Source organism: Xenia sp. Carnegie-2017, unplaced genomic scaffold (assembly GCF_021976095.1).
Source record: "Xenia sp. Carnegie-2017 unplaced genomic scaffold, XeniaSp_v1 HiC_scaffold_21, whole genome shotgun sequence".
NCBI classification, from domain to species: Eukaryota; Metazoa; Cnidaria; class Anthozoa; order Malacalcyonacea; family Xeniidae; genus Xenia; species Xenia sp. Carnegie-2017.
In genome coordinates, this window is record NW_025813484.1 from 3,121,416 (window position 1) to 3,145,017 (window position 23,602).

At 36.4% G+C, this 23,602-nt stretch overlaps 3 protein-coding genes and 1 pseudogene across 3 annotated transcripts in view; 1 reads left to right on the top strand and 3 right to left on the bottom strand.

Moving 5' to 3' along the window:
* Nucleotides 1-1,842, bottom strand: part of LOC124443748 (rho GTPase-activating protein 19-like) — a 53,802-nt gene extending 51,960 nt beyond the window's left edge. Inside the window, exons 1-2 of the mRNA XM_046994266.1 lie at nucleotides 1,813-1,842; nucleotides 1,522-1,592 (exon numbers count right to left, since the gene is read on the bottom strand). Coding sequence (XP_046850222.1) covers nucleotides 1,522-1,592; nucleotides 1,813-1,838 — 97 coding nt within the window. The 5' untranslated portion in view covers nucleotides 1,839-1,842. The remainder of the gene's footprint in view (nucleotides 1-1,521; nucleotides 1,593-1,812) is intronic.
* Nucleotides 1,843-2,408: 566 nt separating this feature from the next.
* On the top strand, nucleotides 2,409-4,287 carry LOC124443756 (cubilin homolog). The gene is made up of 3 exons (XM_046994276.1): nucleotides 2,409-3,234; nucleotides 3,316-3,390; nucleotides 3,782-4,287. Exons 1-3 carry the CDS (start codon nucleotides 2,683-2,685, stop codon nucleotides 4,148-4,150), a joined length of 996 nt encoding a protein of 331 aa, XP_046850232.1. The 5' UTR covers nucleotides 2,409-2,682; the 3' UTR covers nucleotides 4,151-4,287.
* On the bottom strand, nucleotides 4,284-5,812 carry LOC124443763 (protein FAM136A-like). The gene is made up of 3 exons (XM_046994284.1): nucleotides 5,721-5,812; nucleotides 5,291-5,428; nucleotides 4,284-4,770 (listed from the first exon to the last, which is right to left on the bottom strand). The coding sequence occupies exons 1-3, from the start codon at nucleotides 5,805-5,807 to the stop codon at nucleotides 4,567-4,569; spliced, it is 429 nt and encodes a 142-aa protein (XP_046850240.1). The 5' UTR covers nucleotides 5,808-5,812; the 3' UTR covers nucleotides 4,284-4,566.
* A 643-nt stretch (nucleotides 5,813-6,455) lies between these two features.
* On the bottom strand, nucleotides 6,456-23,592 carry LOC124444526 (annotated as a pseudogene).
* Nucleotides 23,593-23,602: the final 10 nt, after the last annotated feature.

Here is a 23,602-nt window from a genome sequence, read left to right on the forward strand (position 1 = left end):
AAATTGCCTCAGGAAATTTTATGCAAGCACATTTTTACATGAACAAGGTCCTGCAACATTGCAAGACAGATCCTACAGGTTTCAAATGTGCCTGCCCGCCTTGTTCCTAAAGTGATCTAAGTAAGTTGAAATACTTAACTGAAGAAAGACTTCTTCAACTAGAGAATTCAGTGAAAAAGGTAAAATTTTACTGATGGACTGACATTGCGTGTGATAATAGCTCTATACATATTTAAGGTCATCAACTTTTATAGCCTGTTGAGTAAAGCAAACCTTCTTATTTTATAGCTAAGCTCAAAGTTGAAACAAACCGAAAGAGAACTGGAATCTCAGAAATCTCAACTGGAAACTTTGAAACGCAACGATAGAGGAACGTGGAGGTTACGACGAACAAATGAGGCAAGTGAAAAAATTATACGTGACAAAATGTCATTACGATCGTGCTAAAATCCTAATTGTCTACACATCTTAAGAAAAAAAAGAACACAACGCTCCTCTTCACTTGTCAACAAATTATAATAATTGCTTTAAGAATAAACTGACAATGTTATACAATGAAGAAAATCTTTTGGTGAAATAGCTTGATAAAAATAGCACTTTATCAATGTATCTACTAATCAAAGCTCATTCTATTTATCATAGATTTTGAATCAACTGGAGAAGTTACGATTGCATCTTGCAAAACCAACCTACACACAGAAAATCCCCATCATGTTCCCCCAAAACACTCGAGCTATAATAATCTCCGTCTACTGCAGCTACGGGAACCACAAAGGAACTGCTGAATTGAACTATGTAACACATCAAAAAGGAAACGACGACAGTTCGGGAAAAGTTGAAGGCTACAACATGCATTACAATGTCCATGCAAATACATTTTTATACGAACAAATGATTCCATGGAACAATACTCTCGCAAATGAGCTAGTTTTCAAAGTAACATTCTCCCGCTATGAAAGTAGGAATCCTAACAGTTGGTATCGTGTTCGTTTAGTTGGCTATGTGATTGATTAACTGAGGCACTGACACCAAGCAATGCTTTAAGAAATACTTAAAACAGCATATGATAGTTTTAGTGTAAGAATGTAACAATTTGTCATTATTTGTGAGATAATACAATGCTTTACATAGTATTGATCTTTTCTGTATTGTTTGAGGCCTAAATTTCCAACACTGACAAGTTATATTGCTCATAACCAAATTGCCGTTCGCTAGCAGGCTTATCAAATCATAAAGGAATATTTCGAAATTTTCAACAGACTTCACTGTTCATGACTGTGAAAATTTGGTGATATCGACGTCACTTTTTGAGTACCTAATCATTATTCAATAAAGTTTTAAAAGTTATTTACACTAAATATGTTTGAACACGATCATATTTTCTGTTTAAAAGTTACCAATATTTCATATGAAGAAAAATCTTTAATCAATCTGCTGTAATCCACAAAATGTTTCACTCATTCTTTGAAACATTTTGGGTAGAAGCTTACAATGTGTATCACAACATTCATCTACACAAACCTTCATCTCTTCTTGTAATCTTTGTCCTATATTTTATCCTGACATGATCGTGCACATCTTGAGAGGCGGTCCTATCGACAAAAACGAGTAAAAATTACCCAAAGTTCATTTGTAAGAGCTCGTAAAGGAGTACAGAATGAAACTTGACCATGGAGTTGTAACATTTTCAAACATTTGCTACACATTCAAACAAGTAAACATGCAACTTATGCTATGTGATAATAAATCATTCATAAATCTGGAAAGTATTGACTTTTTTCGTGTATATATGTGCTACAAATACATACTTACCTAAATTGAAAAGGAATATCTGTCATTTCAAAGCACATCTAATACACAAAAAAAACAATGTGCGATAAAATGTTTTCATCGAGGTCTTCGGTCTTTATCGATAATTTCAGGAAATTGCTTCAGGAAATTTTATGAAAGCACATTTTTACATGAACAAAAGATTCATTGGGATAGTACTCACTCAGATGACTTGGTTTTCAAATTTAAAAGTAACCGGTTCCTATCGTATTGAAATCTGAATTGGTATCGCGTTTGCTTAGTCGGCTATGTGACTGAGTCATACGTACAGATATATGTACATATATAAGATATATTTAATGATGGCAACAACTTATAGAAAAAGAATATTTCAAATGAAAATGCATGGATTTTCTAGTTTGAAAATTTTGTTAAATAAAATGAACTGTAGTCAATTGCTTTTGATAGGCGTTATGTGTGTTCAGCTTGAGTTGAGCATGAGCAAGCACGTGATGAGAGAAATTTGAAAGCCTTCCAACCATGCATATAGTTTCATGAATTTTTCTTTGTCCTCTCAAAGAGCCTCTAACACCACATATAGCTATTTAGCATACTGATCTTTGTATTTACCAAAGTGAATTAATTCTGAATTCTTTCCTTCTTGTGTACAATTTGCAGAAGATCGGCAGGAACAGGTATTTTTACAATCATCAATTAAGAGTTGTTCTAAAATTGAGACTTTACATGACGACAAAGAGTCCAAGAGGACAACGAAATCAAATTGGGGTCAGCTAAATGCTGAAGGCATTCAAAAGAAAACAATGTAAAAGCAGGAAACAGAGATGTATATTCAGATAACTAGTGTTGACTTTGACACGTTGCTTTATTAAACTGTTAGAAAGCAAATAGAAAATGGGACTAGCATTTAATGTTTTCTTCGTCACTTTCATAATTATTGGTACATCTGCTATTTTTACAGAAGCCAAACAATCTTCTCACTGTCTTCGTGGAATCACAGTTAAAGATATACTCATGCTTGCTGGAATCAAGGGAGCGGATTTACTCTCCTACGTCGCCAAAATGAAGACAGAAAATATTGACGAAACTGTCCTCTCAAGTCTAACGTATAAACAACTTGGTAACATTGGAATATCAAAGATTGGAGATCGTCACAAGTTGCACAAATTCCTTTCAAAGGATGGAAATGACTGCAACAACTCCGTGTGTAAAAACAATGGTATTTGCCGAGATGGTTTTCGATGTTTTTCATGCATTTGTGATCCAACAAGTGGGTATTATGGTCTGACTTGCCAACTAAAATGTCCATGTTTAAATGGAGGTGTTTGCAAGACAGTTCCTACAGGTTTCAAATGTGTCTGCCCGCCTGGCTACTCTGGCAATCTATGTAAGGTGAAATATTTAACTGAAGAAAGATTTCTTCAACTGGAGAATTCCGTGAATCAGGTAAAATTTTACTGATGAACCGACTTCATTGCCTGAGGGTAGGGAATGATGGGTAAAGAAAACATGCTTCTTTTCGTTTAGTTAAGCTTAAAGTTGAAACAAACCGAATCTCAGCGCAATAATAGAGGATTATGGACATTACGACGAACAAATGAGGTGAGAAAATGCTTTCATATATCAAAGACAAGGCAATATTACAACTTACTTAAAAGGATAGCATTATGCATTGCGTGAACATTTTTATAAGATGAGAAAACTTTTTGATGAAACTGATGCTAGATTGACCACCGTTTAATGAATAGATGAAGGGGATGTTTTGATGACGTAGGTGATAGTTGATGAAAGAAATCATAGTTGACTTCTTTATAAGATGAGAAAATTTTTTGATGAAACTGGTGCTAGATTGACCACCATTTAATGAATAGATGAAGGGGATGTTTTGATGACGTAGGTGATAGTTGATTAGCTCGATGGCTCGACGCAGTATTTGTAAAAAGTTGAATTCCCCTTTTTATCGGCTAATAAAAACATCTTCCATTTATCATAGATTTTGAATCAACTGGAGAAGATACAACTGCATGGGGCAACTCCAACCTACACGCAGGCAATTCCAATAGTTCTTCCCCAAAACACTCGAGCCATCATTATTTCCGTTTTCTGCAACTTCTGGAACAGCAAAGGACATGCGTACTTAAACTATGTAACTCATCAAAAAGGAAATGACGACAGTTCTGCGAAAGCTGAAGGCTACAACACGCATTACAATGTCTACGCAAACACATTCTTGTATGAACAAATGATTCCCTGGAACACCACTCTCCCAAATGATTTGATCTTCAAAGTAACTAGCTCTGCTCATACAGGTGGAGCTAATAATTGGTATCGCGTTCGTTTGGTTGGTTATGTGACTGATTAACTGAGTCTGACATATGAACGAAATAAGTTTTTAAGAGATACGAAAAAACTTCAGCATCAGTTAGTGAAAATAGCAGCTTCAATTAAAAAATAAAAGCAGCAATTTGTGAGTAAATAAAACGCTTTGTAACCAGTTGATTCTATTGATGTGTTAATCGCCCAACACGGAGAAGTTATATTGTCCACAACAAAAAATGCCTTTTGCAAGAATGATTATGACAAATATTTTCCACAATGTCAATAGACTAGAGTTCGTCAGAAAATTTTGTTTTCACAGACATGTCACCTTAATATCACTTTCCGAGTTCCTTTTCATTATTCAATAAAGTTTTAAAATTATCTTTACACTAAATATGATATTTGAACATGAGAATATTTTCTGTGTAAAATTTACCAATATTGAACGTAAAAAAAACTTCAATTAGTCTGCTGTAATTGACGCAATGTTTCACTCATTCTTTGAAACATTTTGGGTAGAAGTTCACGGTGTGTATCACAACATTCATCTACACAAACTTTCATCTCATCTTGTAACTTACTTGCCTCTAGCTGGGTAGTGTTAACAGTTATTTTGTCCTGTATTTTATCCTGACATGCTCGAGCACATCTAGACAAGCGGTCCTTAGGAAAAAAGAAGAAATAATAAGCTGACTACCACATTTGTATGTAGGGTTAAAATACTTGAGTTGAAATGATGTTTAGCAGGCACTTTATGTCACTGATAAGCAAACAAGTGCCACAGACTCAGAATATCAAAAAGGGCAGGCAAGTTCAACTTTAAATAAGTATATAGCAAACATTTTAATTTCAAATTTCGAAAGCCTGACCCAAACTATAACCCATATTTTAATCCTAACCAAAAAGCTAACTTCCATATCATTGCTTTTGCTTTTCCACTTTTTAAAGAGCAAAATAATGTTTTGCTGTTATTTGCATTTTCTAACTATTCATAGCTATATGTGCCCACATTCTTTATAATCACTCTAAAAGGGTTTTGGTGTCCAATAAACTACATTCTAGCCTTAAATTGCAAAGGTTTACAAAAATCCATGAAAGGAGATACTTAACTGGTATTGAAATTCAAACAAGTTAAGTTAGTTCTAATGCCAATACCAACACACTCTGCGCATCATTCTTGTACCTGAAAATTATTGATTTCCCCATTTATATACTCCTGAGCTCTTTGTGAAGGAAGAAAACATTTTGATATGCAGCCCTGAACGACTTGGGTAGTTGAAGAATCCTCACAGCAGTCAGCTGCACAAAGATGAGCCTTTCTCTAAAGATTCATTGTGCATTTCAGAGAAAACAAATGAATTAAATAAACAAATAGAACCCACGTAATAAATCATCCTTCTATAAATTACAGGCAAAAAATGGCAAAATTAATCATTGGGACGAGTTCAAGTCAGTCTACTCTACTGTACAGTCTCTCTGTAGTCTACTGAGTACTGTCATACTGACGAGTTGTAGAGATGACTGACGACCACGTGGTGGAAAGTTTGAACAAAATATCGAAACTCTGTTTTACAAAGGAGCGGCAAAAAGTTAACTATAAGCTGCTCCTTTACCTGCATTGGTCGTATACTATCTTTTTCCAATGAATTGAGCATACATTCCGCTTCCTTTTGTACACGAGATTGGGCATTCTCCGCCATATTGATTTTGCCTCTGGAATATTAACTCCCCCCAGTACAACTTACAAAATCTCCCACCCCCAGTAAAACTTACAAAATCTCCCACCCCCAGTAAAACTTACAAAATCTCCCACCCCCAGTACAACTTACAAAATCCAATGATTGTGTGTCATCGTTGTGCAAATAAACCTGGTAAAAACAAAACAACCGATATCTGTGGACATTATTTCGCTCAAAACAGTCTTAAAATGACGTTATTTTTTTTAAGGGAAAAACGGAATTTCAAACAAAGGACGTATGAATGTTTTCCATGTTAAGGGGAGGGGAACTATGAGAAAAATTTGAAAATTAAATTTTCGAGAGCCGTCATTTTATAGGAGTCCTCTGTTCCTTGTTCTTTGTTTACCGTTTTGTCAACTTTTCTCAGTGACAAACGTTTCGTTAAACCTGTGTGTTTATTTTTCGAGGGCAAGGGGCAATATTTTGGGGACTATAGAAGGGTGACAGGTGAGTAACACCCCAAATTGTTAACCCCAAATGGCAAAGATTGAGTTTCAGGATGAATTGCAAAAAGAAATACTCGTGGGATACCTTGCAACAAAATACAATGCAATACTTTTTAACTTTGTCTGCACCTGCCTTTCGGTTAACTATCAAATAATGTTTGCATTTGATATCAATGAAGTTTCATGTTGACATTATTGTTATACATTTATATCAATTAACATGTAAAATTTTGTCTATTGATCAAGTTTTGGCCATGTATACAAGTCATGGCCAGAATATTGTATTCTTTGACCTTAATCTAAATAAGTCACTCGCTATAACTGTAAGTAATGGCTCACACACCAAAACTGTTAGACATTGTGTAGGCATGACGTCATTACTATCGCTTTCCATCATAAATCCGTGTTGAAGAACTTTATTTACGACACCCAAAATTTAAACAGTAGTTTGTTGATTAACCTTCAGTTCCCTTAAGATCTCTTTCAATTTCGTCAATCTTTGTCGATGTCCTTCCTTGTCAATGACAGTTTGACTTCGGGCGTGTAGATTCAAGATGTTCTCGTATTCAGCATCGGTGTACTTTGCTCCTTGTTCAACCAGTCCGACCAAGAAGTCCTTTATAGTGCAATAGAAATACAACACGGAATGAACATGTAATAAACAGACACGTTGTTGTTTTGGATTTGATTACGTAATACTTTGGTTGAAAAACAAATTAAGTTAATACAAATATGAACGACAAATACATAAGTGGATGATAGTTTATTTAAGAATGAATGCCTGTTAACCTAATCTTGGGCTATAGTTGTGGATATTTGAACAAATGAAAACAGGATGCAAATGAAATGAATGAAGTTGTGAGGCTAGCCGATTTGAAATTGAATTTTCGTAAATTTAACCACAGGGCTATTTGATCAAAGTTCAAGTAGACAGCTACAAGCAAAACGTTTGAAAAACATAGCCAAAAAAAGATTTCTAAAAGCATATTTAAGGTTTCACAGGACACAATGATCACTTTTCGATCTACAACTGTTGACAATCGAAGACAGGGTTCGACTTTGCGACGAAGCAAAAAAAAACTGTTTTCATTATGTAGCTAAGTCTTTGAAAAATGAATACTCACCCCTGGAATTTTGTACAGCAAATCATAATAAAGTCTTGCTTTATCGAGGTCTGGTTCACGGGATTGTGTTATATTCAGGAGATTTTGCTGAATGGCGAAAATGTTTCTCGACCTGTTCAAAAGTTTTAAAAGCATAAGAAAATAGCACACTATTTAAATGCCATGCTCGTCAGCATTTCGAGTGGGAAGTGTAACCTACATCTTCTTGGTGCCATTGGCGTTCATTTTTTTAATATATGGTGCGGCAGAAATGATGAGCATTGACATCATGTGACCAAGTCCTTCAAACATATATCTAGAAAGTAAAAACCGAATTATTTGGTGTTCCAAGTAATCGCGCGGTATATTAATATTTCGACGGGAAATTGGCATTCTTACAGCACCCCATCTAATCACGGATAGAGGGGTGCACACCCTTTTGCATCCCTTCCTACAGTACATCCATATCTGCAAATGCTAAATAAGAAAAAAAATCATATTCACTGACTTAAACTTGTGAGGCGCCAAGGTAGTGGAGACAATGTCTTCTAAAGCAACCAGGTCTTTGTTCATATGGATAACCAATGTATCAGCATCAACTGACTCTACACTGCAAACGTAACTCCTCTGCAATGTAGATGATGTTAAACTTTGATCAATTTATTTGGTAAGTTACATAAGTCAGAAGACAGTCCATTTTACATTACTTTCTCACGTAATGATGCGAAGTTCGTTTGAAAGTTAAAATATTATCCAATCATCATGCATTGTGAACTTGAACTGGCAATTTGATTGGACGATATATGATCTTCGCAAAGAAATCTGAACTTTAGAAAAACCTATGCAACATTACGTGAAAAAATAGCGTGAAGAGAACAATGTAAAACACCTAAGATCTTCGCAATCTGCAATATATGATAAAGTATTGTTTACATACGAGTGAAAAATTTAAGCCATAAGACTTCATCGTGCAAAATTAAACGCATACCTGCTTCAAAGCCTGCATTAAATAGTAGAAACAATGACAGCGTATTTCCAAATGCAAAACCAAGAGGCATAGTTCAGCAAGATTTTGAAAATCTTGTCCAAGATCACTCAAGGCTCTGGATCAACACGAAAGATGAAACTCGGTTTTCGTATTAAATAAGCTATCGTTTAAGACTTTCTACAAACCACACGAATGACAAACTCGTGCAAACATTAATGATAGCTAACTTTCATAATACAGTATAAAAAACGCGGTACACAGTCTTGTACAGTCAAGTAGTCTTGATTAAGAGTGACGAAGCTAGTCCAAATTCTGACTATGCAAATTGTTTAGTATGTTTAGGTCTTTTGGTTTAATCAGTTAAGAAAATTAATTTTCACTTATTGTTCATTCAGTGAATCAACATAAAACATGTGTCTTGCAAGATTAAAACGTTAGGCCATCAAAACTAAATCGAAAGACTCTTTGTTGATACGCATGCGCGCAACAAACACCAACTTATATCTATATCTTATGCACAGAACAAATTATCAAAATACCTCAACATGTCTTGGGATAGAGGAGGGATCTCTTGCTGAAAAGTAAAACAAAAACATAAAAATCAATGCTAAATACATGTGGCCCATGATTCAAATCATTATCTCAAATCGAAATCGTAAATCAGAGGAGTAAGCCAAATGATTAATCCAAATCCATACACACCCCTTTCAATTTGTCAGATGATACATGCGAGACAACATTTATCCCCGTCGTGCTAGCGCTTATGTTGCTCGCAAAGGATTTAATGCGACCAACGAGCCATTCCTAAAGATGATAATCAATCATTACTATCGTTTGCATAGCTCAAGATGACATATAAATTATTTACTGTGTTCCACCAGCGAGAGTATTAATTTACCATAACATATTGTTGCAACGTATGGTAATCAAACCTTTTGTTTAGTTAGAAAGACAGCAGGGAAATCATGGGAAAATCTTCGGTATCATGTCTAACCTCAGTCACAAAATGTTTTTCCTTGCTCAACCAACAGTGAAATTGTTCATTGGCATTACGGGAAAAGCTTGTCACGAAAGCGTATTTAGAAAACATGCGCCATAAAAAATACGAATAAACGATAAGGTATACGAAAATTGACCAAACATACAATGCTCTCTTGTAAATTTGCCAAGGTCTTGAGATCCACAAGATCCAGGATGACTTCATTCTTCTTGATCACATTTTCAACAAGTTTATTAAGGATTTCTGATTCCTAAAAATACCACAGCAACGTCGCCAATGTACGTTGATATTCTTTCCCTTTCAACAGCATATCGTAATATAAGTGTAGACAAGAAAAAGCGCGAAGAGTATGATGGTATATAGGATAAACAGTAGGACTACTTTGCTATGAAACTTTTTGCTGTATTTATAATTAGATTAATGACTACCGTTAGCCAGCTCAGTGTTCCTATTGGTCAGAAAATACAATAAGCAGGCAGCCACTATTGATGGAAACATGCGCAATACGGATATGCACGCACAAAAAATTGAATAGAGTGAGTACTGGGACTAGTGCTTATTTCTTATACTGTACATGAAAACAGCTAACCTTTTCGTTTCTCATTCTGATTGCTTCAGAGTTTTCTTCCATTTCCTTCAATATATTAAAATATACTGTAGTATACGAGTTAAGAATATAATAAACGACGAATTAGGACATTAAAATCGTTCTTTTCTGCATAAATGATGACAAATAAAATTTACTTTTTATGATAGATCAATACAACATAACGCAAGAAAAGAAAGTTTCTGGTGTGATGTTTGATGATGCTGATTTGAAACTTCCTTTTTTGCTGATATTATCCCCCCCCCCCTTAAACTCCTTTTATCCACTGGCTGTCAATATCTGTTAAACATCTTCGTCACCTTAGAGTGATAAAAACTTCCAATGTAAAAATAAACTTGAGCTATACCAACCTTTTTTCTGTGTTTGCCAGGTCCGTGAACGTTCGTCCAGTTAGGCAACGACCTTCAAACATACACATAATATATTTGAAGATATTCTCCGCAGCTCAATTATTTAAAATAACTTTTCACCTCAATTCATGGCCAATTTCCTTCGCCCAAGTTGCACTGAGGATAGGCGACGTTGAATTGTTTTGAGAAATCTTAACAATGGCTGAAAAACAAACGTGTTTTGTTTTCCTAATAATAAGACCCAGGCCAGTTTCAACGTCCAAATTTGTGCTTAGCGCATAAGGCGTATGAGAGCGTGGAAGTTTGTAAGACTCCACACGATAAACTTAACTTAACTACATAATATGAAGCAGTTACATAAGTATAGCAAAAATTCCCTCACTGTTATAAGCAGCCCAACAGGTATCCTTGTAGTTGCGTAAAACGGCACAGATCATGTTCATGAATGTTGATGCGTGAAGGGGCAGAGCGAGCATGGAGCTTTTCAGATCTTGAATCATTTCCTCAACCAAAACGGTGCTCTTTTGAAACAAAAAGCAAAATGCAAATTTGTGCTGTAGCAAAGTTGTCAAATTAAAGGAACGACAGCATTGTTATCGATCGACATTATCATGAATCGCAGGGAGAATTTTATCAAGATTATTTGCAGTGATTACTAAAAGATAATTGGTTGAGCAATTTCACAATGGTAACTTGTCGCTAGTCTCATATAGAGTCATGGTCGGCAGTACAGTTAAACAATGGTAACTTGTCGATAGTCTCATATAGAGTCATGGTCGGCAGTACAGTTAAACAATGGTAACTTGTCGCTAGTCTCATATAGAGTCATGGCCAGCAGTACAGTTAAACAATGGTAGCTTGTCGCTAGTCTCATATAGAGTCATGGTCGGCAGTACAGTTAAACAATGGTAACTTGTCGCTAGTCTAATATAGAGTCATGGTCGGCAGTACATTTCACAATGGTAACTTGTCGCTAGTCTCATATAGAGTTATGGTCGGCAGTACAGTTAAACAATGGTAACTTGTCGCTAGTCTCATATAGAGTCATGGTCGGCAGTACAATTAAACAATGGTAACTCGTCGCTAGTCTCATATAGAGTCATGGTCGGCAGTACAATTTCACAATGGTAACTTGTCGCTAGTCTCATATAGAGTTATGGTCGGCAGTACAGTTAAACAATGGTAACTTGTCGCTAGTCTCATATAGAGTCATGGTCGGCAGTACAGTTAAACAATGGTAACTTGTCGCTAGTCTCATATAGAGTCATGGTCGGCAGTACAGTTAAACAATTGTAACTTGTCGCTAGTCTCATATAGAGTCATGGTCGGCAGTACAGTTAAACAATGGTAACTTGTCGCTAGTCTCATATAGAGTCATGGTCGGCAGTACAATTTCACAATGGTAACTTGTCGCTAGTCTCATATAGAGTCATGGTCGGCAGTACAGTTAAACAATGGTAACTTGTCGCTAGTCTCATATAGAGTCATGGTCGGCAGTACAATTTCACAATGGTAACTTGTCGCTAGTCTCATATAGAGCCATGGTCGGCAGTACAGTTAAACAATGGTAACTTGTCGCTAGTCTCATATAGAGTCATGGTCGGCAGTACAGTTAAACAATGGTAACTTGTCGATAGTCTCATATAGAGTCATGGTCGGCAGTACAGTTAAACAATGGTAACTTGTCGCTAGTCTCATATAGAGTCATGGTCGGCAGTACAGTTAAACAATGGTAACTTGTCGCTAGTCTCATATAGAGTCATGGTCGGCAGTACAGTTAAACAATTGTAACTTGTCGCTAGTCTCATATAGAGTCATGGTCGGCAGTACAATTTCACAAGGGTAACTTGTCGATAGTCTCATATAGAGTCATGGTCGGCAGTACAGTTAAACAATGGTAACTTGTCGCTAGTCTCATATAGAGTCATGGTCGGCAGTACAATTTCACAATGGTAACTTGTCGCTAGTCTCATATAGAGTCATGGTCGGCAGTACAGTTAAACAATGGTAACTCGTCGCTAGTCTCATATAGAGTCATGGTCGGCAGTACAGTTAAACAATGGTAACTTGTCGCTAGTCTAATATAGAGTCATGGTCGGCAGTACAGTTAAACAATGGTAACTCGTCGCTAGTCTCATATAGAGTCATGGTCGGCAGTACAGTTAAACAATGGTAACTCGTCGCTAGTCTCATATAGAGTCATGGTCGGCAGTACAGTTAAACAATGGTAACTTGTCGCTAGTCTAATATAGAGTCATGGTCGGCAGTACAGTTAAACAATGGTAACTCGTCGCTAGTCTCATATAGAGTCATGGTCGGCAGTACAGTTAAACAATGGTAACTCGTCGCTAGTCTCATATAGAGTCATGGTCGGCAGTACAGTTAAACAATGGTAACTTGTCGCTAGTCTAATATAGACTCATGGTCGGCAGTACAGTTAAACAATGGTAACTCGTCGCTAGTCTCATATAGAGTCATGGTCGGCAGTACAGTTAAACAATGGTAACTTGTCGCTAGTCTAATATAGACTCATGGTCGGCAGTACAGTTAAACAATGGTAACTCGTCGCTAGTCTCATATAGAATCATGGTCGGCAGTACAGTTAAACAATGGTAACTCGTGGCCAGAGTTTTGTAGAGAATATAACTAAAATATCTCGTAGCCAATATAAAAAGATGATAGTTGAAGGGAGAATTTACGAATTTCCGTGTGATAATTGGCAACAAGTGGCCAGAAAAATAAGGAGAATTTCACAACAGTAACTATGCGATATTTTAGCTTCTAATGATAAAAAAAAAGAAGAATACACATCTTTTGGGTTGGTTTTGTTAAAATTATACCTTTAAAAGAGGTCTTTCGGCTTGAAGAGTTTTGGCAACAGATGCTGACACCAGAGTCTTAAAACCATCATTACCTATAGTCCACAAACAAAGAGAGAGGTTGGGTGTTTGTGAAACAGAACCAACATTGTCAGGCATTTAACAAATTGTATCACGCTTCTAATCTTGTTGAGACCGTAGCTGAAGATTAATAAAACGACAGTCTGCGTGAAGAGAGCGAGTGCACTAAATTACCTACGGTGTGATAGTCTCGTTACTCAAATATACCTTTTGAGACTGACTTTATCTGCTGATTAAGTTCAGATTGCTTCTTGCCAAGATAAAAATCTTCGACGTAATCCTTGATAAACTGATACAACGTACACCTAGAACTATGGACAAAACAACCATTACGGTTACAATAACACATCTGACTAACACGTGACGTAATACATGTGAATAGCATGTGACGTAATACATGTGACTAACTCATGACGTGATACATGTGAATAACATGTGACGTAATACATGCGACTAACACGTGACGTAATACATATGAATAACATGTTACGTAATACATGTGAATAACACGTGACGTAAGACACATTATAGCCCTACTTCGGTTCAACTGTTATCGATGACTCCACGGTTTCAACAAACTTCAGCACGGGACGAAAAATCACGATGATATTTTTCATGCTAGGCGGGCACAACAGCTCGGGTCTTGTCTCGTAAGACTTATTACGGTAAGGGTCTTCTTCGCCCATTCTGAACTAGAAAGGAACAAAAACACTCACAATATAAACTACAATAATTAGCTACATCCATGATGATTTCGATTTTACCAAATATAAAGTTACGAAAAATTTTTGACCAATCATATTCGTCAAGTGAATTAGAAAGTACATTGCGATTGGTTTCAACAAATAATGACCACATCGCCAACCAATCAAACGTTTTTCAGCTTTTTTTAGAAGCAGGGGGGCGGCGAAATTTTGTGGAAAACAGGATTAAGCTTCCTACCGGTGAAGCAGCTTCTTGTCGCTTCTCCCGAATGTATGAATTAATACTGAGTGAAGACGACGAGCCTTCGAAGCGAAATAACGGCTCCTACAACACGACAGGAGAGACTATGTCACAATACAAACAAACCAACTTGAATAATAGAAATTATTATCATTTAAAGCATAAATTGGGATAACGCAGCAAATTTCCAATTCAAATGCACGATTGATACCCTTTTCTGAGGAAAAGTGTAACTTTTTTTCGGGGGGGGGGTGGATAGTGGAGCTAATGTCCAATTACTAATGCACGATTGACAACTTTTTCTGAGGAAAAGTGCAACTTTTTTTGGGGGGGGGGGATGGATAGTGGAGCTAATGTCCAATTTCTAATGCACGATTGATACACTTTTCTGAGGAAAAGTATAACTGTTTTGGGGGCGAGGTTGGGGGAGGCACAGTGGAGCTGATGTCCAATTTGTAATGCACAATTGATACCTTTTTCTGAGGGGCAGCGCCTTTTTTCTTTGCGGCAAAAAACGAAGAAATATCTCTAGAAGAAATTTTTCACAAAATGTTTCACAATGGCTAACATAGACACAACATCAAAGTTTCGACGTTAAAACAGATTAATCGCTCACGCTTCAGCTTCAGAGAACGATGTAGTCATGGCATGATGTGATGTGAAAGCGTTTTGCATGTCGAGATAGTCACTAAGTAGAAGTTGTATCTAAAAATAAACATATAATGACTACATTGACAAACGAATGGATTGATGACGAGAAACGAATGGATTGATGACGAGAACGAATGGATTGATGACGAGAACGAATGGATTGATGACGAGAAACGAATGGATTGATGACGAGAAACGAATGGATTGATGACGAGAAACGAATGGATTGATGACGAGAAACGAATGGATTGATGACGACAAACGAATGGATTGATGACGACAAACGAATGGATTGATGACGAGAAACGAATGGATTGATGACGAGAAACGAATGGATTGATGACGAGAAACGAATGGATTGATGACGACAAACGAATGGATTGATGACGACAAACGAATGGATTGATGACGACAAACGAATGGATTGATGACGAGAAATGTTTAAATAAAAAAAGGTCGGCCCTTACAGCGTATTGAATCGCTGACCAAACATCCTCCATAGTGTATAGTTTCATAGACTCTAAAAATTCAAGATAAAACGTAGTGGTAATTCATTTTAAAGATCGCAAATACCATGGTGAATAGCTGAATAATAAGTTAATAGTTCATAAAAGAACTGGTTTAAGCACAGAACAATAATCCAATAGTTCTAAAAGAACTGTTTTGAAAAGACAAAATGCATCGTGTCTTTTAGTTTCAAAACAGTTCTTTTAAGAACTATTAACTTATTACTTTTACAATTCACCATGGTATTTGCGATCTTTGAAATGATTTTCAGATTTGTCACCACGACAAAGTCTCCATTTTATAATGTAGTAATTCAAGATGTAACGTTTTTCTTCGTATCGACTGTTAGTCTTCTGGTAATTCAAGATGTAACGTTTTCCTTCGTATCGACTGTTAGTCTTCTAGTAATTCAAGATGTAACGTTTTCCTTCGTATCGACTGTCAGTCTTCTAGTAATTCAAGATGTAACGTTTTCCTTCGTATCGACTGTTAGTCTTCTAGTAATTCAAGATGTAACGTTTTCCTTCGTATCGACTGTTAGTCTTCTAGTAATTCAAGATGTAACGTTTTCCTTCGTATCGACTGTCAGTCTTCTAGTAATTCAAGATGTAACGTTTTTCTTCGTATCGACTGTCAGTCTTCTAGTAATTCAAGATGTAACGTTTTCCTTCGTATCGACTGTCAGTCTTCTAGTAATTCAAGATGTAACGTTTTTCTTCGTATCGACTGTTAGTCTTCTAGTAATTCAAGATGTAACGTTTTTCTTCGTATCGACTGTTAGTCTTCTAGTAATTCAAGATGTAACGTTTTCCTTCGTATCGACTGTCAGTCTTCTAGTAATTCAAGATGTAACGTTTTTCTTCGTATCGACTGTTAGTCTTCTAGTAATTCAAGATGTAACGTTTTTCTTCGTATCGACTGTTAGTCTTCTAGTAATTCAAGATGTAACGTTTTCCTTCGTATCGACTGTTAGTCTTCTAGTAATTCAAGATGTAACGTTTTTCTTCGTATCGACTGTTAGTCTTTTAGTAATTCAAGATGTAACGTTTTTCTTCGTATCGACTGTCAGTCTCGAAAAAAGCGACCATAAATTATAGACTAATGTGTTGGAAAAAATCTCTAAACAATATTTATATATTTTTCGGTAAGATTTCCTTTTGCGTATTATTTACTGCTACACCAAGACACGGTAAGCACGTAAATTAGGAGAATCATGGTTCATTTTTTAATAAATCAATTGTTTTCTAGTCCAGGGAACAGACAAGCCCTATGATTTCCTACAGCTATATTTTCCACTTTACTCGTAAAACTTCAAAGAATTTTCAGTCGCATGAAGCAAAGAAAGGAACGAAATGTATATCTCTTGGCTTCTAAAGTTGATTCTTTCTTCATTCAACTGGCCTCTAACTTGTTTCAACTGACAACACATTTTAACATGATGACTAACCCGAGCTATTTTTGTTTTCTGTCGACTTTTCATTACTTGCCGTTTCATCTTCACCATCTTCACCATCTTCACCCTTGGAAGCGTTTACAGCTTCATCGATTTTTACTGCTTTTGTGATTTCTGCCTTTTGTTGGGAACTCTACGGAACATGATTTGAGTTTGAAAAATACCTTACAGCCTAGCATAAAACAATCACAGCACATGTGCAAAACATACCTCAGCGATTACCCGCTGTAATGCTTTGAGGACTACATCGTGGGCTCTGGCGACACCTTTAAACTTTGCGAATACAACTTCCAACAGCTTCAAGAGGACGTTCTACAAAGCAAGAAGATGCAAGTCTACTTCATCAAAGCACGAACTCACAGTGCAGGTGAAATACAACGCAGATATATAAAGCTTGTTTTCCACTAGCCACGTATCGTAACGTATCGTAGCAGAACGTAACAGGGCGCATGCGTGCTTATGAATTTGATGGTCCATAGGCGCAAGCACGCATGCGCCATGTTACGTTTTACTACGATACGTTACGATGCGTGGCTAGTGGAAAACAGGCTTAAGCATGTATCATAACATCAATGTGTAAGTGTAATCTTATGTGATAAGAAATTCAATTACAAGTTTAGATTTCATCTCTTCTCTGTTTCCAATCCTGCAAGAAAACAAAGAAATTACAAAAGTGTGTTCACGCTAGACCTCAAAGATTTATATTTCCAGATGCATGCATTCGTTTTCAAATATTTAAATTTGCAAATCGCATGCAGAACATCGATTCGCACGTCGCTACGACAAGTGTCTTTTTGAAACTTTGGGCGCGTAGTTTTGTTACTTTTGCACTAATTCTTTGAACAAAGAATCACATTTTGCATTGATATTTGTTTAATAGTCAATAACATCCTCGGGAACAATGCAAAATTAATGATACCTGCTCGTCAAATAATTAAAAACGAAATGAAAGATATCTAAGGATATAGTGTTCGCTATGTTGAATTGAAAGGATAAAGATTCATCGAAATTAACGTTTTGTAAACGTTTAAACATGGAAATATACCGGAATCAAACTTTTTTGGATACAAAGTTTCCGCTTTCCTCAAAAGTGAATAAAACAAAGTAGTTTCCGGTTATAGGTAAGCCTCAACATACATCAAATGTTAGAATAATTCGCAGTTTTACAAAAATCCTGTCGTATAGTCAATTCTATACGCCATCATAAACAATCAACATACCTTTCTTTTACTTCGGAAGACGCTAAATGAACAATCTCAGACATCTCTTGTTTCATAGAACCTTTCAACGCCTAAGAGATTCAGAAGCAAGTGAATGAAGAAAAAATGTCAAGCAAAAATGAAAAAAAGGAATTGCAACGCAACGAATTGATAATATACAATAGAAACAAAGAATTTTCGTACTTCGTTAGCTTCAGGGACTTTATCCAACAACGCAATACATTGAACCAAGATTGTCATAAAGTGAGCACTATCCGACTCGGGATTGATATGCAAGTCTTCACTGATTTGCTAAAAATAATCTCAGTGTCACTGTAAATTTCCCAATGAATAACCGGCCTTACTACTTACTAATTTTCCTAACTCACAACTCACAAGTGCAGCTCGAAAAGTTAGGATAATAACGAAAACGTAAAAATCATGGCTATGTATGATGTTTGAAAGCAATACAAATGAAGAATACACAGTTGTAAAACGTTTAACAAGATAAATTACTTCCTATTTTAAAGGACATGTCACCACAATATGACAATACATTCGAAGTAAAATAAAAATTATAGAAACATCATTATCACTGTCAAATACAATGTTCTAACTGAGCTGGCACTTGCTTATTGCTCTTATTGCGATATCTTTGAACTTGTTTTAAATACTCAATTACCCTGCTTTAACTTCTATAAATACTCAATTACCCCTGCTTTAACTTCTATAAATACTCAATTACCCCTGCTTTAACTTCTATAAATACTCAATTACCCCTGCTTTAACTTCTATAAATACTCAATTACCCTTGCTTTAACTTCTATAAATACTCAATTACCCTTGCTTTAACTTCTATAAATACTCAATTACCCTTGCTTTAACTTCTATAAATACTCAATTACCCTTGCTTTAACTTCTATAAATACTCAATTACCCTTGCTTTAACTTCTATAAATACTCATTTACCCGTGCTTTAACTTCTATAAATACTCATTTACCCTTGCTTTAACTTCTATAAAAACTCAATTACCCTTGCTTTAACTTCTATAAATACTCAATTACCCTGCTTTAACTTCAGCATTCTCAGTAGCCAGACTTTCCTCCATGATCTGATTTCCTATGAAAAATAAAAGATTGAAGATGATATTTTTTCTACAGCAATAACAACGAATATACATGAGAGATACGGTCAAGAATTTCAGAGATTCATACTGGATGCGGTTATTCTATGAGTGCGTTTGAATTCTCGACCAGGAGACTCGGGAGACGCGCCAACACCAAGATGGCTTGCATCTAATGAAATGTCAGAGTTCACTATTATCGTTCGCGTTCAAAAGAAAAGTTTAAAGTGTTGACAAAATCTTTCCTAAACACGTAAAAGGAAAACCCAAATAAAATTTTCTAAATCAGGCGGTTTCGCTTTGAGCAACTTCAATCACCCCCCCCCCCTTTTAAAAAAATTTTTTATGAGAAAAACACGTACTCACCATCTCGCTTTGGCGATGATGATAGTCCTACAAAAAACAAATGTACATCATGGTAAGAGTTGTGATATAATTGGGAAAAAACGAAGTTCGATCATCACCCTTTAGTGCCAAAGAATTCATCTGTTTTGTTTTGATGATTCATAATAAAGATGTCTGTTTAATTCTTTCAGTAGACATTCGTGCATCCTCTAAATAAAACCTCAAGGATTAGAAATTGAGCAATAAGATAACGTATTGGCTCATAGATAACCAATTGGCGAATGATATAACGCAGGCTCATAGATAAAAAATCTGTCAGTGAGATAACGTGTTGGCTCATGGATAATCAATTGGCCAATGATATAACGTAGTGGCTCATAGATAATCAATTGGCGAATGATATGACGCAGGCTCATAGATAAAAAATTGGTCAGTGAGATAACGTGTTGGCTCATGGATAATCAATTGGCGAATGATATAACGTAGTGGCTCATAGATAACCAATAGGCCAAATGGCCAGTGAAATAGGATTGGCCAAAGACATAGGGTCCTCGCCCGTGAGATAACAAAGCGGTCCAAGTTAGAATAAGTTGGCACTAGAGATAAGGCATTAACTAAGGAGATAACAAATAGAATTAAACCAATGGATAACGATAACCAAATAGGAAAATATAAACAGGTGAAATAATGTAATGCAAATCTGTCATCCATGTTTCTCACCAGGATATAGGAAACCAAAAACCCGGAAACTACAATATGCAATTCAGAGTTTGTGAGATCACAATCTGGAATCGAAAATTCCAAGAACAAAACAACAAACAGCTTACATGCGGATTCCGCTAATCTCAAAGCTGGTATTCAAGCTTCAATTCAGTCTGTAAACATTTTGTTAAAATATAGGATACTAACTTCTTTTCGTTTAGTCAATTCAGCACGCAGATCTCGTAGCGCATCCACTTCTTTAAGATTCCCATTCAACACTTCAACTAACAAAGTACAATGATTACAAAGCAACAAAAGTCAACGTGCTTCTTAGCATGATTAAATAATCCTACGAGATGTATTGGCGCGAGGTTTTACACACTCACTACACGCACAATACATGTATTGGCGCGAGGTTTTACACACTCACTACACGCACAATACATGTATTGGCGCGAGGTTTTACACACTCACTACACGCACAATACATGTACTGGCGCGAGGCTTTACACACTCACTACACGCACAATACATGTATTGGCGCGAAGTTTTACACACTCACTACACGCACAATACATGAATTGGCGCGAGGTTTTACACTCACTACACGCACAATACATGTATTGGCGCGAGGTTTTACACTCACTACACGCACAATACATGTATTGGCGCGAGTTTTACACACTCACTACACGCACAATACATGAATTGGCGCGAAGTTTTACACACTCACTACACGCACAATACATGAATTGGCGCGAGGTTTTACACACTCACTACACGCACAATACATGTATTGGCGCGAAGTTTTACACACTCACTACACGCACAATACATGAATTGGCGCGAGGTTTTACACACTCACTACACGCACAATACATGTACTGGCGCGAGGCTTTACACACTCACTACACGCACAATACATGTATTGGCGCGAGTTTTACACACTCACACGCACAATACATGAATTGGCGCGAAGTTTTACACACTCACTACACGCACAATACATGAATTGGCGCGAGGTTTTACACACTCACTACACGCACAATACATGAATTGGCGCGAGGTTCTACACTCACTACACGCACAATACATGAATTGGCGCGAGGTTTTACACACTACTACACGCACAATACATGTACTATTTACCTGTTTGAACAAGTTTTTGCAGAAGATAAACTGATTGAGTGGAAAACTTGTGGACATGATTGTCAAAACATGGTGGAAAGCCAGGAAAGTTATTGGTGGAAAGCTAGGTGGAAAAGCTAGTGGTGGAAAAGCTAGTGGTGGAAAAGCTAGTGGTGGAAAAGCTTTGGTGGAAAAGCTATGGTGGAAAAGCTAGTGGTGGAAAAGCTAGGTGGAAAAGCTGGTGGAAAAGTGGAAAAGCTAGTGGTGGAAAAGCTAGTGGTGGAAAAGCTAGTGGTGGAAAAGCTGGTGGAAAAGCTGCTAGTGGTGGAAAAGCTATTGGTGGCATTAAGTAAATCTCAAACAGTCACATCCCATTAAAAAACTACATTGTTGTTTGGCTCCCAAATAACTTTTATAAAAAAATTGATGTTACTGGAAAGCATTTGGTTCAGAAAGCCTTGCACACAACAAGCATTACAGTTATAAAAATACAATGTCAGACTATGCATTTCTTGTGTTGGGTGAACTGTGGCCATATCAACTTCTAACATCTAGAATGACAACAACTAAGACTCCTGTAACTGTTTATTATCAGAATTCTACAAAACTTTGCACCGGAGGGGGGGGGGGAGAGTGAACAGACAAGAATCTGTCTAAACAATTTGATGAAACATTACAGAAGAGCATATACCTACAGGTATGTGTGTATTGAATATTGCCAATCAACTCCTCTTACATTTTGTCCAATAAAGATAGGACATCATTGTGTTCCATAGTATCGATCCAATGCTTCCTAAGGTCATCTCGCTTGCAATGAAGTAAGTTTTTACAATTGTTTAATGTTTCTTTCAGATTGTGTACTTTTTCGCGAGAATCTATAAGCAAATGCATGTATTTGGAATTAGTGGATGCATCGCAGCAGTGCTAACTTTACAATTTAAAAACTTGGAGAAAGTATAAACACCACTGCATGTCAAAATTTATCTGATTTCACAACTATGATAAAAATTGCATAAACGTAGGGATGTCACAAGAAACTGTGGAACATGGGGGAAATTTTCTCGCAGGCCCTTTGATGTCATGATTTTAAACATTTGCTACTGTGAGGCATGAAGAATCATAAAGAGATGTTAAGTTTGAGAAACAAATTTCAATGGCAAACTTTACAAATCTTATTAAAAGTAAAAATAAAAGCGACTGTCCTCATTTTAGAATCTCACTCAAAAAAATGGGGCTCCCTTTTCATTGGGAGTTCAGGACTAAATGCACCATTCATCATCTTGTTCAAAGCAGGCCTGGTCTATAATTATCCCAAATAAGCCAAGGCAGATAAATCACATCAATAGAGAAAAAACAGAGGCTAGCAAATTGAATCTTCCCACATCAACCAGTTACGGCACTTCCAGGTTATGCCCAAACACTCCTGAACACCAAAAATATTGATAAATTAATAAGAAATACCTTTTATTCTTGATGCAATTCCAGTAAACGACTGAAGTGTAGAGTTCAATGATACATGCCTTTCTAAATACAATCAAAATATAAAAAAAGTAATAACAGTTATGAAAAACTTAAAAAGGCATGTATAGACAGTAGAACTAGCAAGATTTCAAATCTTTCTCACGCGTATACTTCTTTAATCAGACTTTCTATTTTAATGCAAATTACTTATGAAATGTTATAAAGTGACAAACAAGAGAAAACAGGATTCATCAATGGAAACTACTACTTCTTGTACATGTAAAAAACTACCACAAATACCTTCCACCAATTTGTTAAGAAGTAAATCCTGCTCGTTAAATTCACTTTCCAAGCGCCTCTTCTCGATATTACGACTTTTGTTATCACCGCTACGTCAACGAAGAGAATGAAACAAGCGATTGAAGTTGAGTTCATGAAAAGAGATGACTTGTTTGTATAATAATCGATGAAAGAACAATATTGAGCAATGAGCACAGATGAAAGCAAAATGGTTGTCAAAAATTCACTTTAGACAAGGAATTACCTAGATATCAAGCTTTTTACCACTCTCAGTAACGCAGGCGACTGAAAGTGAAATATAGCTTTACGATACACAATTATTAAAAAAAAACAGCTCCAACTTTTCATATGAGAAACAGTCCTACCTTCGCTGCATCTTCCGTGTCCATGTTTAAATTTAGTGTTGTCATTTCCTAAACATCGACATTCCTCGACATTAGATCGGAACACAATCGTAAGAAAGATAGCTTGGAGAGAAAAGACGACGAAAGCATGGAAGCAACTTAACCTAATACCACCTCTATCCCTTCATGATCCCATTAGATCT